The sequence below is a fragment of the Oreochromis niloticus genome, linkage group LG6 (assembly GCF_001858045.2).
Source record: "Oreochromis niloticus isolate F11D_XX linkage group LG6, O_niloticus_UMD_NMBU, whole genome shotgun sequence".
Classification (NCBI taxonomy): Eukaryota; Metazoa; Chordata; class Actinopteri; order Cichliformes; family Cichlidae; genus Oreochromis; species Oreochromis niloticus.
Window position 1 is genome coordinate 1797504 of NC_031971.2, and position 25551 is coordinate 1823054.

Sequence of the window (25551 nt, forward strand, 5' to 3'; positions counted from 1 at the left end):
CCGCCCCTCCCTGAGCCTGGTTCTGCCGGAGGTTTCTTCCTGTTAAAAGGGAGTTTTTCCTTCCCACTGTCGCCAAAGTGCTTGCTCATAGGGGGTCATATGATTGTTGGGTTTTTCTCTGTACCTATGAAGCGCCTTGAGGCGACTTTTGTTGTGATTTGGCGCTATATAAATAAAATTGAATTGAATTGAGTTTATCAAAAGGATGACCCAGATTGGTTGCCATCTGTTGGAATGACAGGTCAGCAAAGGTCACCTGAAGAAACAGGGACGTCACGCACAAATATCGTTTAAATAGAACCCAGCAGAGACTGAAGGATGAAGCTGCTGCTGCTGCTCCTGGGACTGATGATAATCCTTTGACAAGGGATTACATCAGCAGTAATTTATGCAACATAGGAACTCAAACTGATATGACTGGTGATTTCATTGAGGCTATGACAAGTGAATTTCAAAGTCTTAGAACTGAAAACATTCATTTGCGCTGTGATATGGCACATTTATCTACTCCCTATGACCAGAGTGCATTTGTTGATAAGGATGAAAAGGTTTTATTTTTCACTGGCCTGCCTACATACCAGATACTGTTGGTTCTCTTCACATTCCTTAGTCCCCACCTCCCTGTGAAGAAGTCGCTTGATAAATTTAAGCAGTTGATGCTGACACTGATGCGCCTTAGGCTTAATGTCTCCACAACCTTCCAGTCATATGCATTTAACATATCAGTAGCCACTGCTTCTAGGATAGTCACTGATGTCATTGATGTCATGTTTATTCATATGAAGCCACTTATCATATGGTCAGAAAGAGAGCACTTGCAAAAAACCATGCCAATGCAATTCAGGAAACATTTTGGGAAAAAAATGTGCTGTTATTATTGACTGTTTTGAAGTTTTTATAGAACGTCCGTCTAACGTTATAGCCAGAGCAGAAACGTGGTCTTCTTACAAGCACCATAACACAGTTAAATTCTTGATTGGTATTACACCACAGGGCACAGTATCTTACATTTCCAGTGCATGGGGAGGGAAAGTAAGTGACAAATACATAACTGAAAACTGTGGCTTTTTGGACAACATAGTTCCTGGTGATCTTGTTCTTGCTGATCGTGGCTTTAATATTCATGCCACTTTAGGTTGTAGAATGGCTCATGCAAAAATTCCAGCCTTCACTCGTGGAAAGTCCCAGTTAGCTCCTGTTGACTTGGAAACCACAAGGAAAATTGCCCATGTCAGGATTCATGTTGAGTGTGTGATTGGTAGCGTGCGCCAGAAATATACTATTTTGGGGGGGGGATACTGCCAATTGATTTCTTGATGTGCAAAGATAATGATAGTTATTGTACCATTGATAAGATTGGACTTATCTGCTCTGGTGAACCTTTGCCCATCAATTGTTGATTTTGACTTAAGTACATTTTTATATGCACTGTCAATAAAAATATCAACCAGTCTGGACTATATTATAGCCTAAAATTATTCATAATTGACTATTAAGTACATACAAACCGAACAAAGACTGTCTTTGTTCAGTCATTGTTATTGTAATGTGGAAGAGAACACACAGCATAACACTTTCATCAGAACAAATTTAATAAAGGAAAACCGCACAGTTATCAGAACACTTAGCTTATAAACTATACAGTACAATAAATTATAGCATACAGTATATACTATAGTACAATTAAGTAACTGTAAACACAATTTTGCATGTAATGTTTGTTTTTATTGCATTACAATATCTCACTAACATTAAAAGTTCCTGAAGCGCATAGCTTCAAAGTGTGCTTTTATAAACTTAAAGGGGACCAATACAAAGAAGTATACTAGTAAACTGCCAGTATATTTCTATCAGTGTACTTGAAGAATAGAAGTATACTTGGGGGAAATATACGTTTCTATAGCTAAGCATACTTAATAAAATATACTCGAAGTATGCTACTTTTTGGTAAGGGATGATATCATATAGTTAAGGTTTGGTTAATTAAAGATGTTATTGCATTACTTACTTTGGCATTCACAACACATCTATCCCTTTTGACTTGATACTGCATCTCCCTCATCCATCCACACACCATCTGGCTATAGGCCTCCAAACTTTTATAAGATTTAAGGTCTTCCGTTGTGTATGGGCTTGGCGAGAAAGCCAGGTAGTTGACGATATCAGGATACGCAACAGACGGAAGACTCTCCGGGTCGTCATTGATCCAAGACGAAGGAGCCAACTCGTATGGATCTGCACCACCAATAACCCTTAACTTTTTCAAATATCGTGCCCTTTCCTGCGGACTAAGTCCTTCCCTGTATGCCGTTGCATCTATAACGCATTTTGAGGAGCTTTTCTGTGGTTTCGGACATTGCAGTGTTTACCTCCGAGTACCTCCAATATGGCCGCGCATCCAGGTTACCGCAAAGAAAGTGAAGTAGGTGAAAACCCTCTATACATAAACAAATGTCCACAAACCCAAATATATTGAAGCAACATGAAGAGCAGGCTGAAATTCTGTCAAAATATTGTGAAATACTGATAAAGTCATGCAAAATTATTACCTTAATTTATTGCTGCTAAAACTTAATGCAGTCCGGTGAAAACTGCGTATAGTCCTGTTAAAACGTGTTCACATAAGTGTTTGATAAACAGAACAAGCAAATTTGTTATAAAACCATGGAAAGCTAGTTACAAAATCACAAATTACAATGACACTTGTCGTTTCTTTCATAAGCAAGTCTCTGCTTATGCAATTTCTTTAAGTGCAAGGTTACAGTTTACATACACTAAAATTGATGGAAAAACGTTGCAGTTTTGAATGAAGAAATGGTTGTTACATTTGAAGTACTTCTAATAGTCTAGCAAGTCTTTAGGAATGGGAGCTTATTGGTCACTTCTATTCGAATAAAGATTGTTAAGAAAAAAGTTGAAAAGATTAAAAAACTCCGCGACAGCAGGGGGCAGTGTGTGTGGCACTGCGTCTTAGACATGGCGACGCCAAGGGGGTGTGCGTGTATGTGGTGCTGATGCTGAGAGATGGAGGAGAGGGAACGGAAATATCTCAGCTCTCTGGTGTCGGGACGGAAAACAATACTCAGGTAAGAAGAAACGGACTGACATTAGCATCAAATGTCGAAAGGTATACCAAATTTCACAGATGAACTGTGCGATCAGGCTATATGTGTGTGTGTGTGTGTGTGTGTGTGTGTGCGTCTATGACAGTTTTAGTGGGAGTGTGAGGCCACAGGCAGGATGTCGGGTCAGTGAATCGTAATCGTTCGTTACTGCGTGTGTTGCTACACACACACAGCTTTATGTGTGTGTGTGTGTGTGTGTGTGTGTGTGTGTGTGTGTGTATATATATATATATATATGTATATGTAAAAGCAGAACAGGATTGGTGCTGCAGGATTGGTTCTGCCTTAGGGTGGGATTAAACAGCGCTCATTCAACTGCTACTGTTTGATAATACAAAAAAGACAAGAGTGTCAAAAAACAGTCTGTATGGTCACAGCGTTAGGTTGATTTTCAAAATAAATCTAACATTATACAACAAGATATTGACTCAAACGTCTATTCTCCGGGTACTAATTATACTCATACACAAACAACCTATGAGCGTAGAGCTGCAACTAATGATTATATTCGTTATTCTTTTTTATTTATTCTTTTTTCTCTTTTTTTCCTGTAATGACAGAAATGAAAACAGTTAAGTTACCAAACCCCACAGTAGTCGCGTTGTTTCAAATGGTTATCATCCATTTACACTGTGAAACTCCATATAGTCAGTCTTGCATGGAGAGAATTATGTGTCAAAAGGGTTACAGACATTTCTCTGCATAGTTTTGTGGCATTTGGCTGAATCTAAGAATAGAGAATAGCCCTGTACACTCCATAATCCATCTTGTTTCATTTTTTGTGTTTCTTAGCTTTGTCACTTTAGCCCTGCAGACATTTTGCTATTTCTCTGAAAGGTGTATTTTGGCTTTTCAGCCTATTGATTGCTGCCTTCACTTGCACTGGCATTTCTCTTGACCTCCTGTTGAGGGTTCCAATGAACAGCCACCAAAATGCAAGATCAGCACTTTTAATCATTTCCAACTCCAATGTGAAGAGGACTCTGATCACTCTATAATTAGTCCTTTATTTATCCAGGAAAAAAATCTCATTGAGATTAAAATCTCATTTCCAAGAGACACCTGGCAATAACGAAGCCAGAGAGTGTCAGATAGTGCTATATTATTGTTGTATATACACTGTATATACAGAATTACCAAAAGTATTTGCTCATCTGCTTTCAAACATATATTACCAAGAGCGCCATCCCATTCTTAATTGATAAGGTTTAATATGATGGTCAGACACTGATGTTGGACAAGAAGTCTGGCTTGCAGTTTCCACTCTGTTGTGTCTACATATATATATATGTGTGTGTATATATGTGTGTGTGTGTGTGTGTGTGTGTGTGTGCGTGCGCGCGCCTGTGTAGGGGTGACTACTTCTGTGGTTGCATAAAGACATGATGAGAAAATGGCTCTTGGCTCACAGTTTACAATGAGCTCAGTAAATATTTCCCTGGTGAGTTTATGGTCTCAATCTATTATTGGAAGCCTTGCTAAATAGAACATTAAGTTTTGTAAATTATGGAGAAAAGAGAGAGAGCTGAGTTTACTCAGAGCTGGAGAAATATATTGTATCTATATATGATGTGTTTTGATAAATTCTGTATTTTTCACTTTGTGAAGCATCCTGCAGAACAAACTGTGGTATACTAACTCTGTGTTATTTAAATGTTGCATGAACGTTCTGGGTAGTTTTGTTGTGGATGAACAGGTCAGTGTTGTGTTAATGTGATTAATTCACAGTAAAGCTCTGTGTTGGACTGATGCACAGTGGCTGTGGTGCTCATGATCAGAGTTGGGTTACATCAAGTGAAGTAGAGATTAATTTAAAGCACATGATCCTTAGATTCATTTACTAATTTCAGTTGTTTTACTGTGTCTAGTATAAAGACAATGTGCAGTATACTGTTAGTGAGAAAAACAGAAGTAAGCCGAGTTAGCTGTGAAGCATAAATAAATAACAAATAACAACATAATAACAACAATAAATAATGTACTCTAAATAACAGATTTAGAGTACATTAATTAGAAATATAATTTAGATTAGCATAATATTTGTATTCTCATGTACTAATATCATAGTTGTATTTTAATATAGCAGAAGGTCCAATTACATGTGCAAAAAATAGATGGTAGAATTGTCCTTCAAGGAGATACTATTCGATTTCTTACTTTGAGTACACTTCATAGCCTGTACTTTTTCACTTTTACTTGAGTAAAGAAGGTGATTCAGCACTTAAACTTACTGAAGTATTTTTTAACACAGGTCTCTGTATTTTGACATAAGGTGCAGAATTTGTGTACTTTTACCACCTCTCACCCCTGCTCATAAATGAAAAAGCCATCACTGGAACTGGAAAACACATATATCTTGACTATTTTAACAGAGCCCATCTGTAAAGGTTCAGCATCTGTTTTTGTTTTGTTTTGTTTTGTTTTTTGGGTACATTGGTAACCATTATGGTGAATAAAAGTGCATCACACACTAATGCACTGATATAAATTGCTATCAAATGAACTGCCGTTTTCTTCATTAAAGAAAGAGGAAAGAGAAAGCGTTCATGAGGAGGGGCTTTATTTTGAAAGTAGTGGCCGGATGTTGTGTTTGGTGGGGATGATTTGACGCTGGTGGAGGCAGCGCTGCAGTGCGGACAAACAGCCTGGAGCCGGAGAACCTGACACCTGCGGACCGTCCCTGCCAGGCGAGCCGGGTTGTTCTGAGGCGGGTTTCGGGATCTGGTTTTGTCCTGAGTTGGAGTTTAGGATCACATCCAGGAGTAGGCAGAGAGGACCAGTCCGCATCCTCCTCCTCCTCCTCCTCAGCTGATGCAGCTGAGAATCGGAGGAGGATCCGGACATCAGCGTGGATTTTATTGAGCGTTCCGGGGCTCTGAGCGAAAATAAAAGCTGCTATTGTGTGTATGTGTGTTTTTTTTGTTTTCCATTTTAATTAATTAATTAATTAATTTATTTATATATTCTTTGGACTCTGCCTTGGATGGGACTAACGGTCTGAGGATGGACCGTGTCTGGTTTGATATGAGGCACCTTTGTAGAAGAAATAAATGGTAATTTAATCCTGCGGAACCCTGAGGCCCAAATTCTGGCCCCACGTAAGAGGAACGGTGGGTTTTCTGGATAAGGACGTTTTGTGCCGAAATAAAATCCCAGATGAAGATTCCCAAAAGGCGGAAAAGGAGCGGACAGTGCGCCAGGTAGGCCTTATCCGAACTAGCTCTCTCGGCCCATACAGAAATCATTCAGTGGGTGTGAGTGTTTCGCAGAGATACGGTATAACGAAAGTGGCTTGATGGTAATCAGACTAGGACAGATGGGGGCTGTGCAACTGTAATTATATTTATTTATATAATATTTAATTCAGAACTTGTCCAGGCCACATTGATTGATCAGCAGGATGTGATGGTGCGCATGCGCACGGAGCATCCATGACTGTGCACTGCAGAGAAGAGATATATACAGAGGGGGGAAAACGGGGTGGTGGGGGGGTTAAACCAAAGCGGAAGCTCCATTCATTGTTTAAGTCATTTAGTCCAGGATCATTTTCCATAGCATAAAGAATATATTTCTAGTGGATGTTCTGTGAAGACCAAATATATATGAAAAACAAAATAAAACTGTCTAATATAAAGACAATGTACAGTATGCTGTTAGCGACAGAAACGGAAGTCGAGATAGCTGTGAAGCATCTGCTTACATCTTGTATAAATCCACAAAGAGCAACTCGTCTGCTGATCACAGCATGTACACTAAGAAAATGTACTGGAGCTTGCATTAGAAATTATTGTGAGTTGTTGGTTATATTATTATATTTGTCTAGGTGTGGAGGTAAAGTCACTGTGTACTGCAGAGAAGAGATATACAGAGGGGGAAAAAAGCATATGTTTGTAGTGGATGTTCTGTGAAGACCAAATATATATGAAAAGCAAAAAAGACAGTTCTTCAGAAAAGAAACAGACCTGCACTCTTTGCATGTTTTATTAGACCAGGCTTGGCGAGAGCTGCCATCTCTCTCTATCACTGTCAGAGCTTTCCTTGCTAATGTAGTGTAATAAAACATGCATTTCTTGTTTGTCTTAAACAGGTAATGCTGCCACCGCCTTTTGTAAATCTGTTTGGTCTTCAGAGGTCAAGAAACAAACAAATACTTTCAAAGCAAAGTCTTTATTTGAAATCTAATTTATTAAAATGACCATCTTTATTAGTCTTTAGTAGGCATTCCACAAGTTTCAGGTCTTTCCCTCTCAGGCCTCATACATCACACAGCAAGCACTCAAACTCAAAGTGCCAGTGTCAGCTAGCCTTGATAGCTGCTCTTCCATCGACCGATCAGGCGGTTTATCCACAGTGCGCATGTGCAAATCACCAGAAGAAGCTGCTGGTCTCTCAGCTTGCTCAGCTGGAGACAGACATGCCTGTAAGATGAAGACGGCTACAGTTTACTATGAGTTTGAAAGAGTCAGAGCTTTCAATGACAGTAGCTGACTGTGGCCACTAGATGCAATGTAAAGTGATGTGATATACCTTTATTAGTCCCACAAGGGGAAATTTCATAAGGCTGCCGACTTATTGCACACAATCTTACCCTCCGACCATACATACATTACACAAAAACATCACATGGGGAAGACAGGTCAGAGAGGTATAACAATGGAAAATGCACCACATCCATGACAGATGAAATGAGAGAAACTGCTTTGAAAAAACAAGCTTGTCCTAGTGACATACACATGTGTCTTTAAAAGAAAAAAAATAATATCTATCTATCTATCTATCTATCTATCTATATACATATATATAAATATATATATATCTGTAGTCAGTCTTTGTTGTCACTTTTCGTATTATTCATTTCATGTTGTCATGTAACTCTGTTTGGACTCGGGGCATACTTCTGCAGCACCGTCTGCTCATAGAAACACTAAAGGTCCTGTTTAATCTCAACATTTATACGCAGTGAATATGAAACTATACCGTGATCTAATGTCACATTAACCAACATACTTTAAGCTTAGTTTTAAAAATTCTGTATTGCCAGAAAACTCACGAAAGAAACATCATCATCGATGGAATTCCTTGCAGGTGCAAAAAAAGTGTATGTTGTTAGTGTATGTAGAGTTGCTAAAAGTTGTATGAACCTTTTTCCAAACAAATTGTTTAAAAGCACAAAGGCTCGTGATTGCAACTGACACAGCAAGAAGTACATTGTAACAGGATTTTCTACCTTTTCTGTTGTCTATAGGAGCACATTGATAAGTTACTCTGGGCTATAGACTGTTTTCACTGTAGGAGTCTGAAAACAAAGTGCTTCCAAGCTTTTAGTCTATGAAGAGTTTAAAGTGCTGGAGTTGGAAAAAATTACACAACCCACCACTGAGCAACATGACTGTTGTCATACATGGCTGATTGTTGCAACCAGCAAGTGAACGTGGGACAAGATTGACACGGTAAATGAGTACAGTTTTTCGCATGTTAGATTATTTCGCTGCTTCAAGTTTTCAAGGTTAACATGGTGTATATAGGCTCTTTGTACCCTACCCTCCTATGATGTCTGGTCAGAAGACTGCAGCACTCACTGCTCTTCCTCTTCTTCTTTCCCGGTTAACTGTACCCTCTGTTTTGGCTTGTAGGCTAACAAAGGAACAGGAAGGGTTTTGCCACACTCAGGATTTGTTGTAAATCTTAAGGTTTTCCAGGAGCTCAGAACTATGGTGAGCTCTGACCAATTTCATCCGATTCAGACTGGAATGATGCAAGCCCAGCTTCTGGCAGAGCACCCCTCCCTGTCCCACCCACTAGCAGATTAATAGAGCTGTAGGTGACGAAGGAAGAAAAAAAGACTGAGGTTCAATAAAAGGTCTGTCTCTCCAATCTGCTGCTGAGACGCTCGAAAACAGCAGAGTTCTCTCTTTTACACTTATTTTATGCCGCACTGCAGATTATTAGTGTTAATGTAAATAGTTAAATGCTACAGTGAAAAAGTAAGACATAAGACAATGTTGTATCTATGACATATGATGGTACTACATGGTACAATTTGATAACTGGCTGGTGATAGTAACCTATTCAGATCATTCAACAATATCTGACAAAATAATGGTATAGCTTCATATTATAAATATAGCATATTGTAATTTACTTATTTAAGATAATTTTACCAAATCTAAAGTATACCATATATACTATACTAATATATGTTTTGTATCTGGCAATAACATACCACTGTACTGTACTACATCACGTATTGCTTTTGATTGTAAATTTCCAAAATGGATTTTGTTACTCATTGTCTGTTCTCGTAGTCTGTAGCAATATATTTGACTATGGCACTATAATAACACGTAATGCATAGTATCGCCATTCTGATTGGCCATTTACTCTGCACTGTGCTTACTGTCCTCCAAGACTGTTCCAGTGTATCTGGGGAGACTGTGTGGTCCCACCCTCTGCAGTGATTGGCGGCTCAGCAGTGTGTTGAGGCCTGCAGCAGGTTTCCCTACTTCTCCAGTGTTACAGTGACTCCCAGCTGCCTGGTCTCTGTGCAGCTACTGCTGTTTAACACATCTGTATCACTGTAGGTGCAGAGAAGCCTCCTCCCCACCTTCTCAGTCTGTCCAGTTTTCTATCAGAGTTGGCCTGACTGAGAATGCAGTGGACACTCTCCCTTATATCTGCAGTCCGCCTGAGCTCTGCATGCACTGATGAAAGCCCATGGCATTGCATGCAGAAAAGCATGGTTTGGGAACTGACATGTATCACTCTGAACTTAAGATTTCTTCTATGGATCCACTGAAAGCTGATAACCATTCATGGCAGATATCCTGTATAAAAGCAGAGAAAAGCCAGAGTTCTGTTCAGGTTGAATAGCGAACACTAAGGTAATGGCTGACTACATGAATTAAGCTTTTGGCAGTGCCTGTTAGTTATTTGTTATCTGTTATTTAAAAGGGGAACCACATCCTCCAGTCACTACTGTTAATGAACCGTATTGCCTAATTCAGACTTATCACCTCCTGAAGCAGTTCACTGCTTTGACAGTGCAACAATTAACTCAGCATCGATGAGTCCCTGTGCTGTTTGTAGGACTGTCCCATTTGCAATGATCAAAGCATGGTTGAATCTTGTAAAACCAACAGGTGATATTGTATCAAACAGACGTAAAGATCTGTAAGGATTTGTTTTTCCTGGAGTAGTTTTCTCAGGCAGCGCTCACCCCAAGGTTGTTTTGTGTCCAACAAGCTCCTTATGATCTTCCTAGTCCAGGGGTCAGCAACCTTTAACACCCAAAGAGCCATTTGGACCCGGTTTCCACGCAAAAGAAAACACTGGGAGCCGCAAATACTTTTTGAAATCTAAAATGAAGATAACACTGTATATATTGTTTTTTTACCTTTATGCTTTGTGTGAACAACTAAAGTAAGTAAAGTTTATTTATTAAGCGCCTTTCACAGAGTGGCAGTCACAAAGCGCTGTACACAAATATCAAAATAAACAATACAATAAGTAGACATTATACACAATGTAAAAGATCAAATGTAACTAATGTAAAGAATATAAAATACGTAGATCAACAAAAGACTTGTTTGAAGAGAAAAGTTTTTAACTGCTTTTTAAAAGAATCCACAGAGCAACTAAGGTGTGTTGCTTATGGAATCCATGAAGTGCTACAGAGAAAATTACATTTTATTTACGTAATTAACACATTTTGAACTCTTAAAGAAATATAACAAAAGGAAAGACACCCAGCTGAACTAAAATGATCCATGTAGCAAACAAAAACTGTCGTGAGCCGCCACCCTTATATCTCCTTTGGGCTTTTGGAGCCTTGACCTGACTTTTAAAAAATAATTGGAAAAAAAGCTCTATGCTGCTAAAAAAGGAAAAATAGATATTTGCAAAATTCTGCCTAAATATGTATTTTACCTGGTTAATGTGTGTGGCGGGGCGTGGTCTGCAGTGCCGCTGCATGAGAGTCGGACGCACCTGAGCGGCACCCGCAATCACGCCTCGCCGCCTTAAAGTCTGTGCTCTCTCTGCTGTTGTGTTGTCTGGCTGTGAGCTGAAAAGCTACAGCCGGCTGTATGCGTACAGCAACCGTGTGTGAAAAGTGGTCAAAAAAGAGATGCTGAAAAGCATGTTCATGGAAACATCGTCGGGTCTGCCGTGGTACGAAGTCACTTTCATCTTTATGCAGGACTATAAGCTGTCATCTGTGAGGCGTGAGCGGTGTTTGTTTTTAACATAGTTCACGGTGGAGAACAGCTGCTGACATAATGTGGATCAGAAGATCCATAATTGGCCTACCTGGGGTTGAAAGTTTCGGCAAGTATACCGGCTTCCGCGAGTGTGACGCTTATTTTGAGCGATGAAAAAATAATAAAATATATTTTTATTTTTATATTTCAATACCACAATAATCTTCCAATTTAGAAGTACAAGTTAAAAAAAGAACTAAACACAAATAAAATACACTTCAGCTAAATACTTCTAATTTATTTTCCCAAACCACCCGGAGCCGCAAAATAAGGACTAAAGAGCCTCATGCGGCTCCGGAGCCGCAGGTTGCCGACCCCTGTCCTAGTCTCATGAAACTGTTGCTAAGCTTAAACGCAAACACATCCAGCGCATTGTCAGATACCTCATTCCAATTGCCTGACTTATGGAGTTTTTGAGAACAGTACTGCGAGCCCTTATTTAACTTCCTGAGGTCAACTTGGATAGTTTCTTTGAAAAAAAAGAGAAAAGAGTTTTTTTGACCCAAACAGTAAATCATGTTATTAGTAACTGCATTATAAATTATCCTGGCAGTCCTATATGTATGTGTGTGAGAGAGAATTAAATAGATACGTTTTATAGATTCATTTTTATTACCTAAAAAATTTGTATTACTCCAAATGTTAAAAGACCACTTAAAGTAACGCAGTTTGCATATATTTCTTAAAACTGAAGTGAAAAGTGTTCCCATGCTATACTCATGGTTGTTAGAATTTATTGTTTATTGAAAACCATCTTGTTCTGATCTCCAGTAAACATTGCAAGGTGTTGGCTGTTGGGCTGTTGCAGCATCTGACCTGCAGCTGCAGTCAGGATAAGAATAGAGCATTAGACTGCTTCCTCTGCAGACATGATATTTGCTCCAGTTACTGCAAATACCATCACGCCATATGTCCGTGTAGGTTCTTAGTCATCCAGGTCATGGTAGTCTTCAGAGCTTGAGAAAACAAGGCAACTGGACCACTTTAGGTTTGCAAAGATGTTTACCCTCTCTTCTGAGAGAACTGAAGACGCTTCTTGGAGAGGTGAAACATCTTCTCAAACCTGAAAAGTTCATTTGGCTTCTTTTCTCAGGGTCTCAAGATCACACCATACCCAACCCCTCTTGCACCCCGCACCCCACTGACCTATACCCTGATCCAGCTGAAGAATGGCTTCTAATGGCAGCCAGCCACTTTTAGTGCCTGTTGTTATAATAATAATATAATAATGTTGCCATGACTGTCAGCAGCAGAGAGCTCTGGTTAGACTGGGAAAATCCCAGTAACAACATATTGTGTATAAAGTATTGACAGTGTTTTCTTACTTCCCTTTTCTCCTCTCATCCTCCCTGCTCACAGATAAATGGCTCTTTTAAGTTGGGAGCTGCTCGTGTTCTGTCTAGCTGGCAGATGCAGTGCCTAGTCCCTGGCCTCCAGGACAACGCCAACATGAACGGAACGTCCGAGCAGGCCGACATCCTGCCTCCAAACTGCATGGTCAAGGATCGATGGAAAGTGGTGAGTCTGGAAAGCTCCCATTCAACAGTTCTGATTTTATTTTCATACAAAAATGTCTGTATCAGGATCAGAATATGTTCTGTTGTTCTGGTTGTGATATAAAAAAAATGAAATCCCAAAGAAAAACACAAATCCTTTATAGACGATATTAAAAAGATGAGATGATTGTCGAATCACTGATGCCTAATGTTCACCTAAATAAATTGACATTTAAACTGGCAAATAAGTCAGACATTTAAACTTGAGGGATTAGTGGAAAGATGAACTTTTTTTTTCCTTTTCTGTTTGCGCTTCCTTTGGATTCTGAAGTACTTAATATAGCTCCTGTCTCAGCCAGTCAGGTTGCAAAACTAAGCCAGAAGGCTGTCTGCACTTCACTAATCAATCTACTGTCTCCACTGAGCTGCAAAGACCCAACACATCATGAAATAAAGATAAAAAAGAATGAAGAAGGTAAAAGTGAGACAGAAGAGGATTCAAAATTCAAGTTAGAGGGATGCAGGAAAAATGAAGGAGAGGAGTAGTCTTTAAAGTTCTCTTAAGGTTAAAGTTTTTTTGGAGGTTACAGTATGTTACTTTAAGATAATTAAGAGCTCTTTGCCCTGCAACCTGTGTTCCAGCTAAAGAAGATTGGCGGGGGTGGGTTTGGGGAGATCTATGAAGCCTTGGACTTGCTTACGCGGGAAAATGTGGCCCTAAAAGTGGAGTCAGCCCAGCAGCCCAAACAGGTGCTAAAGATGGAGGTGGCAGTGCTGAAGAAGCTGCAAGGTAAGCGCTGCCAAACCATCTCCTACACTGATTGCTTTGAGCCAGTGGTCCACAGTGGAGGTGATAAGGTTTAATTATTAGGAAAACCATAACTGACTGCAAAGACGTTGTTTATGCGAGCTTCCAGTTGTGGAATTGTTAGTGAGTAGAATTCAAGAATGCTTTTTTTAGGTCCAACTTTCAGAGTGTAATTGAGCCCCTTTTATCTTCATCCCACAAAGTGTTTTTAGCAGCAGGGCAGTTACCTTTCAAGAGTCTTTGTCTTGTAAGCCTCTTATGCTGCTACATTCCCTCTTCTGCATCACACTTGGTTGTCTTGGACTTGTGTTTCACTTTGTTCCTCTGATTTTCTGTGAACTATTACCAGTACATCTAAAAGCTGGCACTGAAATGGCAGGTGAAGTGGTGGGAAAGGGAATTAGTACCTCCAAGTCTGAGGCCATAGTCTAAGCCAAGAAAGGGTGGGGTCCCCACTCCAGCTCAAGGACAAATTGCTTCCCCAGTTTAAGTTTTTATGCGTGTTGGCCGGCTGCACCTCTTGATTTTTGTAACTTGTGCATTGCGCTGAAGTCGTCGCAGCTGGCTTGAAGACACAAGAATCCTGCACAGAACCTCAAAGAAATACTGACACACAGAGAGATAAGGCGATTATTTGAAAACCTGAGTTTGTGGAAACACTTGACTTCTGGTCCTCCTTATCAGCACGTATGACGTGATATTGTCTGAGTGGCGACACCTATTATCTACTGAATAGTGAAACATTTGTGTGATAACTGTGGAGGGTGTATTGGCACATTTATAATCTCTGAAAAATAGGATAGCCCTTTATTGTGATTGTATATGTTCAACAAAATTTGGGTGTTCCACACTAAGTGTGCAGATATTAAACATAAATAGTAGAGATGGACCGATCCGATATTACGTATCAGTATCGGTCCGATACTGACCTAAATTACTGGATCGGATATCGGAGAGAAATAAAAAATGTAATCCGATCCGAAGTATCACAAAATCACCTCACAAAACGCGCTACTTGGCATAACCCAGCTCGGCGCATCGGAGCAGTATGTGTCACGTGATAGAGCGGCTGTTGTCTGAGACCTGTCGGTGGTCTGGTGGAGCAGTTGGAGCCTCGCTACATGCTTCCTAACTGCGGCATTTCATCTCGGCGAAAACTATCCCAGAGAAGTAAAGCAAGTGTGTAAGTTCATCCCTGAATGTTTGCATAGTATTTCCACGTTAAGCTTAACAACTGATATATTGAGCCACAGCTGGGCTGGCCATCGGAGTTCCATACTGAGGTGAAAAGGAAGCGATTTGTTCCGTACTTCAGCTAGAATTAAAAAATAGACACAAAGCTGGAGTTATTCTGTCTTTGCTGCGCAGTTGCATCTACTTCTCTCATTCACTCCCCCTTCCTCTTCTGTTATTACTTCAAACATGAAACTGATCAATGATCAGCTGATCGGCTTTTCTGCTGCAAGTCCTGTCTCTCTTGTTTGCTTATCGCCCACTTTGCGCCAGAAAGAGGAGACCAGCGGATAAACAACAGCAGCACGTTTAAGCGTGATAAGCTGTTGTTAGAATGTATTTAATATTACTTTCTAGTATCAACTGAGGTTTGCTGGAGCCACAGCTGTAAAAGCTGCTGGTCATGATGTCGGTTTGGATATGTGGTGAGAGGGAAACATGAAGATGAAACCAGGAGATGTCCTTACTAAATCATCAGAGCTGAACAGGTGATGGAGAAACAGGTTTACCTTTTAGGTGACATGAATGAGTTGAAGGGAAGTTATGGACTGTTTCTGAGAGACAAATAACACCAGGATCCTTTTCTATGTAGCTGACGGCTGGTAACTGTGCAGGGGCGGATCTAGGAAAGTGTTGTTGGGGGCCAGGTTGGGCATTAACAGGGAAAGAGGAGCACAAAGAAATATTTTACTTTGTTATGTCATTTAAAAACTTTGAATAAATAATTATCTGAATCTTACAACAAAAGTGGTCATCTGATTAAATGTATAGAAATCCATTATTGTATATAGTAACTAATCAGTCTAATATACACCCTAGGAAGCTATAGTACTTTTTCCTTTGGGAAGGTACCATCTATGCAGTCTGCAATTCTGTTGAAGAAAGATGTTGAATCTATTTAATTATTGTAGAAAAATAATTGATTTCTGTGCATTTGTTTTACACTTGCATTAAATTAAAGTTGATTACATCGATTAAGGGCGGGGGGTGGTTCCCTAATATTTTTGCTGGGAGTTGGCAATCCTATTAGTTAGGTAGGTAAGTACTCTTTAAAATACCAGAATAGGGAGGATGGTGTAGGTTTAAATTTATTAGATTACAAAATACGCTATATCGGATTCATATCGGTATCGGCAGATATCCAAATTTATGATATCGGAATTGGTATCGGACATTAAAAAGTGGTATCGTGCCATCTCTAATAAATAGTAGACAGCAGGTTTTTAAAAAAAACATGAGAAATATACACAAATATATTTCTCACTGCTCACCCCCACACCTGCATCACACAGATGCAGCCATTTATACCTACTATTAAGGTGCAGCAAGCCCCTGTAATATTCACCTAAACAATAGGTGTTGCCACTCAGACAATATCATATGCACTGATGAGGAGAAGTCAAAACGAGAAGCCAACACTTTGTCAAGTGTTTTTCAGTGTTCTTCAAGCGAGTGTTATTTTGCAAAGTTCTCTCCACAAACTCAAGTTGTTCTCTTTTTAATTAATTTTTTTCAGTCTTTATTTGACAGTGAAGAGTGACAGGAAAGTGGAGGGCGAGTGAGAGGGTAAGACATGCAGCAAAGGGCCGCGGGTCAGATTCAAACATGGGCAGGCTACTCCGAGCCGCACGGCATGTAGGCGCCTGCTCGTCGCTGTGAGTTAAACCGGCACCCGCAAACTCAAGTTTTTAAATAGTTGGAACCTCCTCCTCTTAGTGTTAGTATGCCTCTGAGCTTCTGTGCAAGATTCTCAATAAAATGGTGGGAAAAAAACACACAATTTTTTAGATTGTGTTTAGTGACACAGGATTTGATGTGAAAATTACACGCAACACCCACTACACAATGTGGTGAGCATAAAAATGGCTTTACATTGGTCTGCTGTGGTGATGAGGGAATTGAGCATAAAAGCGGAGCTGTTGATTTACTGGTCAGTGTGCGTCCCTACCCTCCACTGTGGACGCAAGCTTTGGCTAGAGCTTTCTCCGAAGTGTGGCTGGCGAAGAGGGTGAGAGGGGCTCCAAATAGAGGCAGTATTCCTCCACATTGAAGGAAGCCAGTTAAGGTGGTTGGCATATCTGATATAGATAGGCACCTCTTGGGTCAAGAGCTTTAGGCATGAGAGAGTAAATCTCTCAACTGGCCCAGATAACGTGGAGGAAATGGCTATTGAAAAATAAAATAGATACATCTCTGAAAGAATTTAATCCAATATGTAATTTTCAGTGTGTTAAATATAAGTCTTTCTAAATCTAATTAGTTTAGTAGAACAATATTTGTTCTCTTAAAGTTGTGGTACATTAGGAGAGTGTTTATTAGCCTCCTCTCTCTTCTTTTTCCCTTCCAGGTAAAAACCATGTCTGTAAGTTTATTGGCTGTGGGAGAAACGACAAATTCAACTATGTCGTCATGCAGCTTCAGGTGAGTCACTGTGTGGATGCATGTAAATCACAGTCTTTTACTGGGAAGCATAACAGTGTAGAGGGACACATAACATACAGTAATAAGGTAGATATTTCTTTAGCATTTAAAAAATTCGGCTTTGAGGAAGCACACCAGGAGGAAGTCTTCATGTTCCTGTCATGTTAAGATCTACCAAATGTATAGGTTTTGCAGTCTTAAAAAACCTTTATCTGCTTGAGTGCTATTAAAGTTACATTAATATAACCCCTGCTTCAAGGATTCAGCATTTGGTATTTTGACTTCCTGCAGTGTAACTAGAAAAAATACACAAAATAATGAGGATAAATGTAATTGACCTTTAATAAAGTCCTAGCCAGAATGTAAACAGATGAATTTACTGGTGACAACTTTTTAATGTTTCTCATTAATGTTGCCACCATGACTCCTATGAGTCATATCCAGCTTTGCATTTTTCATCGTTATTATTAGATTACTTTTGTGAAACCTGATTTTTACACATTTGTCAGCCTGACTAAAAGCAAGCAGAAATTAAGTCCCGCTGCCTTGTCACTGTCCCTCACCCAGGGTCGTAACCTGGCTGACCTGCGAAGGAGCCAACCCAGAGGAACCTTTACCATGAGTACCACCCTGAGACTTGGGAAGCAGATCCTGGAATCCATTGAAGCCATCCACTCAGTGGGCTTTTTGCACCGTGACATCAAACCGGTATAGGTTTCTTGAAAAATTCCGCAATACTGTGCTTCTCTTGTAGATTGAGTTCCTGAGTTAAAAATGATTTTAGGTAGAGATTATTTATTTATTGGTTTTTCTTGCCCAGATGTGTCAAAATGGTAATGAATGCCTTTTCCCCTGTGCCATAGTTGTCTGCAGGCCAAATGTAGGCGAGTCCATGAGCTGGTTGAGCATCATTGATTAGTTTCTGTAATACTAGTAATAACAGTCCAAGTGTCTGCAATTTGGTAACAATTAAGTAGCTAAAAGTTTCTCCATTTAAAACATCTATCTGGTTTCAGGTGAACTTTGAGACTTAATCTAAATATCTCTTAATCTAAATATCTAAATCTAAATATCAAAGCAAGCCAATAAAACCAGAACAGAAGGGGGTGTTAATAGGATGTTGGATGAATAGATTCGCATGTAAATGAGCAGAGGTAGAACCAAAGTTAGAGGACCCATATACCCATGGGCAGGGATAGCTCAGTAGGTAGAGTGGTCGTTCCATTATCGGTAGGTTGGGGGTTCGAATCCACTGAACGGCTACCCTGAGGTACCCCTGAGCAAGGTACCGTCCCTACTCACTGCTCCCCGGGCACCTGCTTAGTGGCTGCCCACTGCTTCACTGAGTGAATGGGTCAAATGCAGAGGAAAAACAAGTAATTTGCCCACGGAAATTTTTTATTATTATACCGTTCACGTTCCTTGTGTGCAGATGCTTTTAGATTAAACTAGTGGAGGATAGGGCAGCATGGTGGAACGGTGGTTAGCACTGTTGCTGCACAGCAAGAAGGTCCTGAGTTCATTTCCACCATCAGGCCGGGGTCTTTCTGTATGGAGTTTGCATGTTCTCCCTGTGTTTGCTTGGGTTCCCTCCGGGTACTCCGGCTTCCTCCCACTATCCAAGGACATGCAGTTTATGGGGATAGGTTAATTGATTAGCCTAAACTGCCCATAGGTGTGAGTGTGAATGATTGTCTGTCTCTGTGTGTTAGCCCTGCCACAGACTGGCGACCTGTCCAGGGTGTACAGCTGGGATAGGCTCCAGTACCCCCCATGATCCTGAAAAGGATAAATGGAAGCAGATGGATAGTTGAGGATAAAGTTAAATGATTCCTCTCTGAAATGTGTTGATGCAGTATTATTATTGTGCAGTGATGCACTGTGTTTTATTTCTGCAGTCAAACTTTGCAATGGGACGGCTCCCCTCCACCTACAGGAAATGCTACATGCTGGACTTTGGTCTGGCAAGGCAGTACACCAATACCACAGGAGAGGTCCGCCCGGTAAGACACTTTTAGTCTGTGAAAGCGAACCTTACCAAAAGCTGAAGCACAGCACTGAAGCTCATCTGTTTACAGTGGAGAAATTGTTGGAGAGAATATTTGTAACTCAAGGTTCATTTGCTAGTTTTTGCTAGTGGTTTTTCAAAGAACGGCAGTTATTATAATAAAGTCACTAGGAGAATGTATGGAGAATTATTCTTGCGTATTGGATGTTAGGAAGGTAGGACATATATCCTTATACTGACTCTGTGTATACTCCAAACCCGATTAAACAACGCATAAATTAATTGTTTATACAACATTTGTCAGCGATTTGTTCTCGTTTTGGCAGAACTATACCATATGATATTGATCATAAATCAGAAAAAAATCCTGGCTTATATATTACTTTGTCATAATTTTAAGTATTTAATAAGACTAAAAAATTTTATCATTTGAAAATACTTAAAATTATGACATTAACTTAAATATATGGACAACATATTAAATTCTGAACCTGATCAGGTTCAGTCACATTTTTTTTTAAGTAATTTCTCAAGCGTCATTTTTTTTAATCGTTTTCTTACAACTTTTTTATTTAATTTCTTATTGTGGTCCTATACGCAACACGTCATTTCTTTCTGTGTTACGATTCAACTTAATTGTCATTACACAGGTATAAATACAGGGTGACAAAATACAGTTTGCATCTAATCACAAGTGCAAGAGCAGTAAGTACAATAGGAGCAGATTATATGCCGATAAGGGTAGTTTAAAAGGTGGGAATAGTTATGAACAGATTATGTACACAGATGTTTATATTGCTATACAGAGAGCAAATGTACAGATGTAGTGATGTATAGATATGTACAGATATGTACAGATGATCTGTATAGCATACAGACGGCCAGATATACAGATGTACTATGAACAAATATACAGATGTATCAATGTGTGGTAAATACAGTAGTGTACAGTGTACAGTAGTGGGAGCATAGTGCTCTGAACAGACTATAATAGTGAATAGTGTACGCACTATAACAGAGACTATGCTATATCAGTGTCCTAAACTATAGCAGTAACCAATATGAGATAGTTTCCTTTAAAGCTGCAAAAAATACCAAAGTAAATAATAAAAAACTACACAGGTGCACAGACTCAGCCAGACAGATGGGTGTGTTTGCTGCACTGCAGTACATTCTCTCTCATTTCCTGTGAGTCTGTACAATATCGGATCAATGATTCACAGTACTCAATAACAAATCTCAGGGATTCATGTGATAGTTTGCTTTAAGCTGACAGAAGTGGTTGTTGGGCTTCTAAATAGCTTTTAATCGATCAGGTCTCTTGGTATTTGTAGTTTCAGCGTGATCAGACAGAGCTGCTGCTTTTAGGCTCTCTCTTGCTTTTTTTGTCTCTCTATCACACTCAACACAGCTATTTTTAGATCAACGAGTATGTATAGTGCTTTCATTTACTGTCAGCTTGCTCCTCTTCACTTTATCTCCTTACTTTCATTTTTTTCTCTTTTCCTCCTCTCTTCATCCTTTTATACCCCCTTGTTCCTTACCTCTCCTCACCTATTAATCTTTTAACCAGCTCCCCTGCTCTTCTCCTGCAGTGTTGTGTTCCTTCTGTTGCAGCAGTCAATGAATATTTGATGCTGTAAAATGCGTCACTGGATGACAAACGTTAGCCCCCCCACACCCCCCACACACTTTCTCTCTGTCACTGCCAGTCTCTCCACCCATCATCTATTGTCTCCCAGTCTCTCTCTCTCATTCTACAGCTGAGTCAGCTTCAGTGCAGTGATCTGAGCTCATTCTTTCTCACTTGATTTCACCCCTCCCCCACTGTATCTTCCTGGCATGCTTCCTTCTTTCCCCATTACCCCCTCTCTTTAACCAATCCATTGTCTCTTACATTGAGAGAATTGGGCACTGATCAAAGAAGAACTCCTTCAAGCTTTCATTCAAGCAGAAACATCTGTGTTTTAGCAACAGCAACATTCTCTGTTTTGTCTTTTCTTTTCCTGTCGGCACCAGAACTTGCAATGCCCTAACCCTAAGTCTCATTGACTACAACATGATGGTAATTTTGTAAATCGTGGTACCCTTTAATGTCCAGATTTGGGGGTTTGTGTACCTGATAGGTTGCTACCACATGCTTGTAGTATCTATTGGTTTCAGTCAGAGCTACCCCTCCTATCTGGTTTCATAACACCCAGAAGACAACAACAAAAAACACTTAGCTGAGACTTCACCTACTTACAAATGCAGTGTATGAAGTACGCTCAGTAATTTCTCAAAAGTGTCATTATTGTTTGCAACACCTCTTGTGTTCTGTAAATCTCCAACACCCATTGTGGGACTGTTAGCAGAAAGTTGTCATCACATCTTCAACACATCCACGTTTCTGAGCCAGACCTACCATACATTAATTTTCAAAAATTTGATGCAACACATGCTCAGCAGATGCAAACAGCAGCCTGAATCAGTTCTTGCAATCTGCACGTATCAGCACTAGCTTTATTTTTTCATCTTGACTGTTGAGGTTGCTACATAGTGACAAAATTTTTCACTTGCAGTATTTGGACACTAAATGACATTGAGTGAAGTACTCTGTAGAATGAACCGGTTGTCCAGTGAGGCAACCTGTCCAGCTGCTTGTGGATCAGGTCACCCTTTATTGTGAAAGTTTGTATGATGTTCACTCTCTACTGATCACCTGCCATCAGTTTTTTATCAAAGATTTATGTTCTGATTTTTTTCTTGTTTTTTCTTATCGGTTCAGTGTGATTTATGTTCACCTTTTTTATGTTTCAGTGTTGTGTTTGTCTTTCTTACAGTTCCTTTGGATTTATGATTTTGACGTGCATGCCTCCTGTTTCTCCATCATCTCCATGGTTACCCAGGGATGTGAGTGGTTTCTATAGTGACAGATGGGTCACAGCCACATCGAAAGCTACGCACCAAAGTGAAAGCTGAATTAAAAAAGAAAAGGAGCAAACATGACATAATGTCTACTAAGCGTTTTCTAAAATCCACATATAAAAATAATCATGATCATTACAATAACATAATATAATGAACTGTGACTGTGCTAGAAGCCCTATCAGAAAATGGTCTGGCAGCACAGAGAATTTAGGCACTAAATTATACAACTTGTACTTGAAAGTGAAATTCAGATTTGATTTTTGTCCAGGAAAAAAAAAACCTATATGGTAAACAAAAACCTAAGTATACGGTAAGTCAGTTCTATAAAATAAAAAAGGACATAATATAAATTATTTTTTCAAATTTAGGTAGGTCATGAAACCATCTTTATTTTTAATTTCTGTTTTTATGGCTATTTTAATTTGTGTATTTCTACTTTTATTTATCCACGTGTTTCCCTCCCATGTAAGGTAGGACATTATTAAAAGAGAAAATATCAAGTAGATTTTATGTAGGGCACCAGATAACAAATTTTTACACACACATGCAAACTTTGATGGGCTCATCAGTGATATTTGAGGGTTCAGTATCTTCCCCAAGGACACTTTGACATACAGACAGCAGGAGCTGAGTTCCAAAGTAGAAAATAACCTGTTGTAGATCATGAGAAATCAAAAAACCACAAAATTTGTGAATGCCGTAGATGACAATTGAGTCAGTGTGGAGAATAATGGGCCCATCCAGGAGTTGTGACTGAAACAACTGATAATACAATACATAGTACAATGTGAACTACTAAATCCTACGTCCCTTTCTGCAAATTTCTTACAAAAATGTCAGAGTAGTTTCAAAATTCTACAGTTCTACTTATTTAAATGTGTATAATTTAAAACTTAGACATTCATAAAAAAAAAGTGTAGTTAACTTTATGTCTTTGTTAACAATCAACTTGAAAATGGTCACCGTGTTGAATTTCTAAATGTTAAATTTACTTTTATCCACCTGTCAAGTACAGTGGTGTGAAAAAAGGTGTTTGCTCCTTTCCTGTTTTCTTCTTTTTTTGTATGTTTGTCACACTTAAATGTTTCAGATCATCCAAAAAATTTCAATATAAGACAACGATAACATCGGTAAACATAAAATGCAGTTTCTAAATGAAGGTGTTTATTATTGGGGGAAAAAAATCAAAACCTAAATGGCTCTGTGTGAAAACCTGGTTGGGCCGCCCTTAGCAGCAACAACTGCAGCGAGCATTTGTGATAACTGGCATCGAGTCTTTTACAGCACTGTATAGGAATTCTGGCCCACTCAACTGTTGTATTCCACCCACACTGGAGGGTTTTTGACTATGAACCACCTTTTTAAGGTTGTGCCACAGCATCTCACTTGGAGGTCAGGACTTTGACTATGCCACTCCAAAGTCTTCAATTTGCTTTTCTTAAGCTTTTGTGTTTTTGCTTGTTTGCTTTGGATCATTGTCCTGCTGCAGAACCTAAGTGCGCTTCACCTTGAGGTCACAAACAGATGACCAGACATTGCCCTTCAGGATATTTTAGTAGACAGCAGAATTTATGTTTCCATTTACCACAGCAAGTCTTCCAGATCCTGAGGAAGCAAAACATCATCAGACCATCACCACCATATTTTACAATCGGTATGATGTTCCTTTTCTAAAATGCTGCTTTACTTTTATGCCAGATATTTGTCATATCAGTCCACAAAGTATATTCCCAAAAGTCTTAGGGATCATCAACATGTTTTCTGGAAAAACTGAAACAAGCCTTTGTGTTCCTTTTGCTTAGCAGTGGTTTTCGTCTTGGAACTCAAATGGCCACAAAGGCCATTTCTGCCCAGTGTCTTTCTTACGGTGGAATCATGAACACTGACCTTAACTGAGGCAAGCAAAGCCTGTAGTTCTTTGGATGTTGTTCTGGGATCTTTTGTGACCTCTTGGATGAGTTGTGGCTGCACTCTTGGGGTAATTTTGGTTGACTGGGAAGGTTCACCACTGTTTCATGTTTTGCCATTTGTGGATAATGGCTCTGACTGTGTTTGGTTGGAGTCCCACAGCTTTAGAAATGGCTTTATAACCTTTTCTGGACTGAGAGGTCTCAGTTACTTTGTTTCTCATTTGTTCCTGAATTTCCTTGGATTGTGGCATGATGTCTGGCTTTTGGGGAGCTTTTGGTCTACTCCACTTTGTCAGGCAGGTCCTATTTAAATTGATTTCTTGATTGAGAACAGGTGTGGCAGTAATCAGGGCTGGGTATGTCTAGAGAAACTAAACTTAGCTTTCCAAAGATGTGATATAGATTTTAATTCTGAAATTTCAGAATTATACAAAAAGACCTTTTTCAGGGAACACAGAATGGGTTAACAATTTAAAGCTGTTCCGCAGCAATGGAGCTTGATCAAGCCTTAAAAGCTGGTGCTACTAATTCCTACAGGTGTTCTAACTTTTCTAGATTACTTACAACCCCCTCTGTCTGCATAAAAGCAGTGGTGGAACTCACTGTGGTACTATACCCTTGTGAGCTTTAGTTGAACAATATTTTACAGCAAAAAGTAGTGTGTTGCTAAAAAACACGGTGAGAAAAAGGCAATTAACAATGGAAGAGAGACAGACCATCATAACACTTAAAAATGTAGGTCTTCCCTACAGAGAAAGTCAAGCTGTCAGTGAGTACAGTTTTCTTCACAATCCAAAGGCACTCAGAAACAAACTGTGACAGGAAGAGGTCTGCAGACCCAAAGACACAACTGATTCAGAGGACAAGTTTCTGAGAGTTAACAGCTTGTGTGATAGGTGGCTCACAGGACAACAGCTTCGAGCACAGCTTAATAATGGTCGTATAAACAAGTCTCAGTTTCAACTGTGAAAAGAAGACTTCAAGCTGCAGGTTTAACAGGATGAGTTGCAGCAAGAAAGCCATTGCTAAGACATGAGAATAAAACAAAGGGACATGCCTGGACACCGCCATTGGACTACTGAAGACTGGAAGAAAGTATTATGGAGGGATGAATCAAAATTTGAAATCTTTGGTTCATCATTCAGGATCTTTGTACACCGTCGAGTAAGTGTGAGGATGGTTCCACAGTGTGTGGCATCAACTGCCAAAGGAAGGAAGGAGGAAGTGTGATGATCTGGGGCTGTTTTGCTGGATCCAGGGTCGGTGACTTGTACAAAGTGAGAGGCACCCTGAACCAAAACAGCTACCACAGCATTCTGCAGTGCCATGCAATACCCACTGGTATGCACCTAGTTGGTCAGGGGTTCATCTTATACAGCAAG

General features: G+C 39.6%; 1 protein-coding gene across 6 annotated transcripts in view; it reads left to right on the forward strand.

The window, feature by feature from the left end:
- Positions 1 to 2400: 2400 nt before the first annotated feature.
- The window catches only part of ttbk1a (tau tubulin kinase 1a), a 77221-nt gene continuing 54070 nt past the window's right edge, over positions 2401 to 25551 (forward strand). For 2 of the 6 annotated variants that reach the window (XM_025908018.1, XM_025908021.1), the window contains exons 1-7: positions 2950 to 3086; positions 12743 to 12901; positions 13522 to 13669; positions 17268 to 17341; positions 17909 to 18049; positions 19240 to 19344; positions 22149 to 22241. In XM_025908018.1, the coding sequence (XP_025763803.1) occupies positions 3015 to 3086; positions 12743 to 12901; positions 13522 to 13669; positions 17268 to 17341; positions 17909 to 18049; positions 19240 to 19344; positions 22149 to 22241 (792 nt within the window). In that variant the 5' untranslated portion in view covers positions 2950 to 3014. Of the gene's footprint in view, positions 2423 to 2949; positions 3087 to 5696; positions 6326 to 8816; positions 8840 to 12742; positions 12902 to 13521; positions 13670 to 17267; positions 17342 to 17908; positions 18050 to 19239; positions 19345 to 22148; positions 22242 to 25551 lie in introns of those variants that run through there. The other 4 variants (XM_019360449.2, XM_019360450.2, XM_025908020.1 and 1 more) reach the window with 4 other exon arrangements.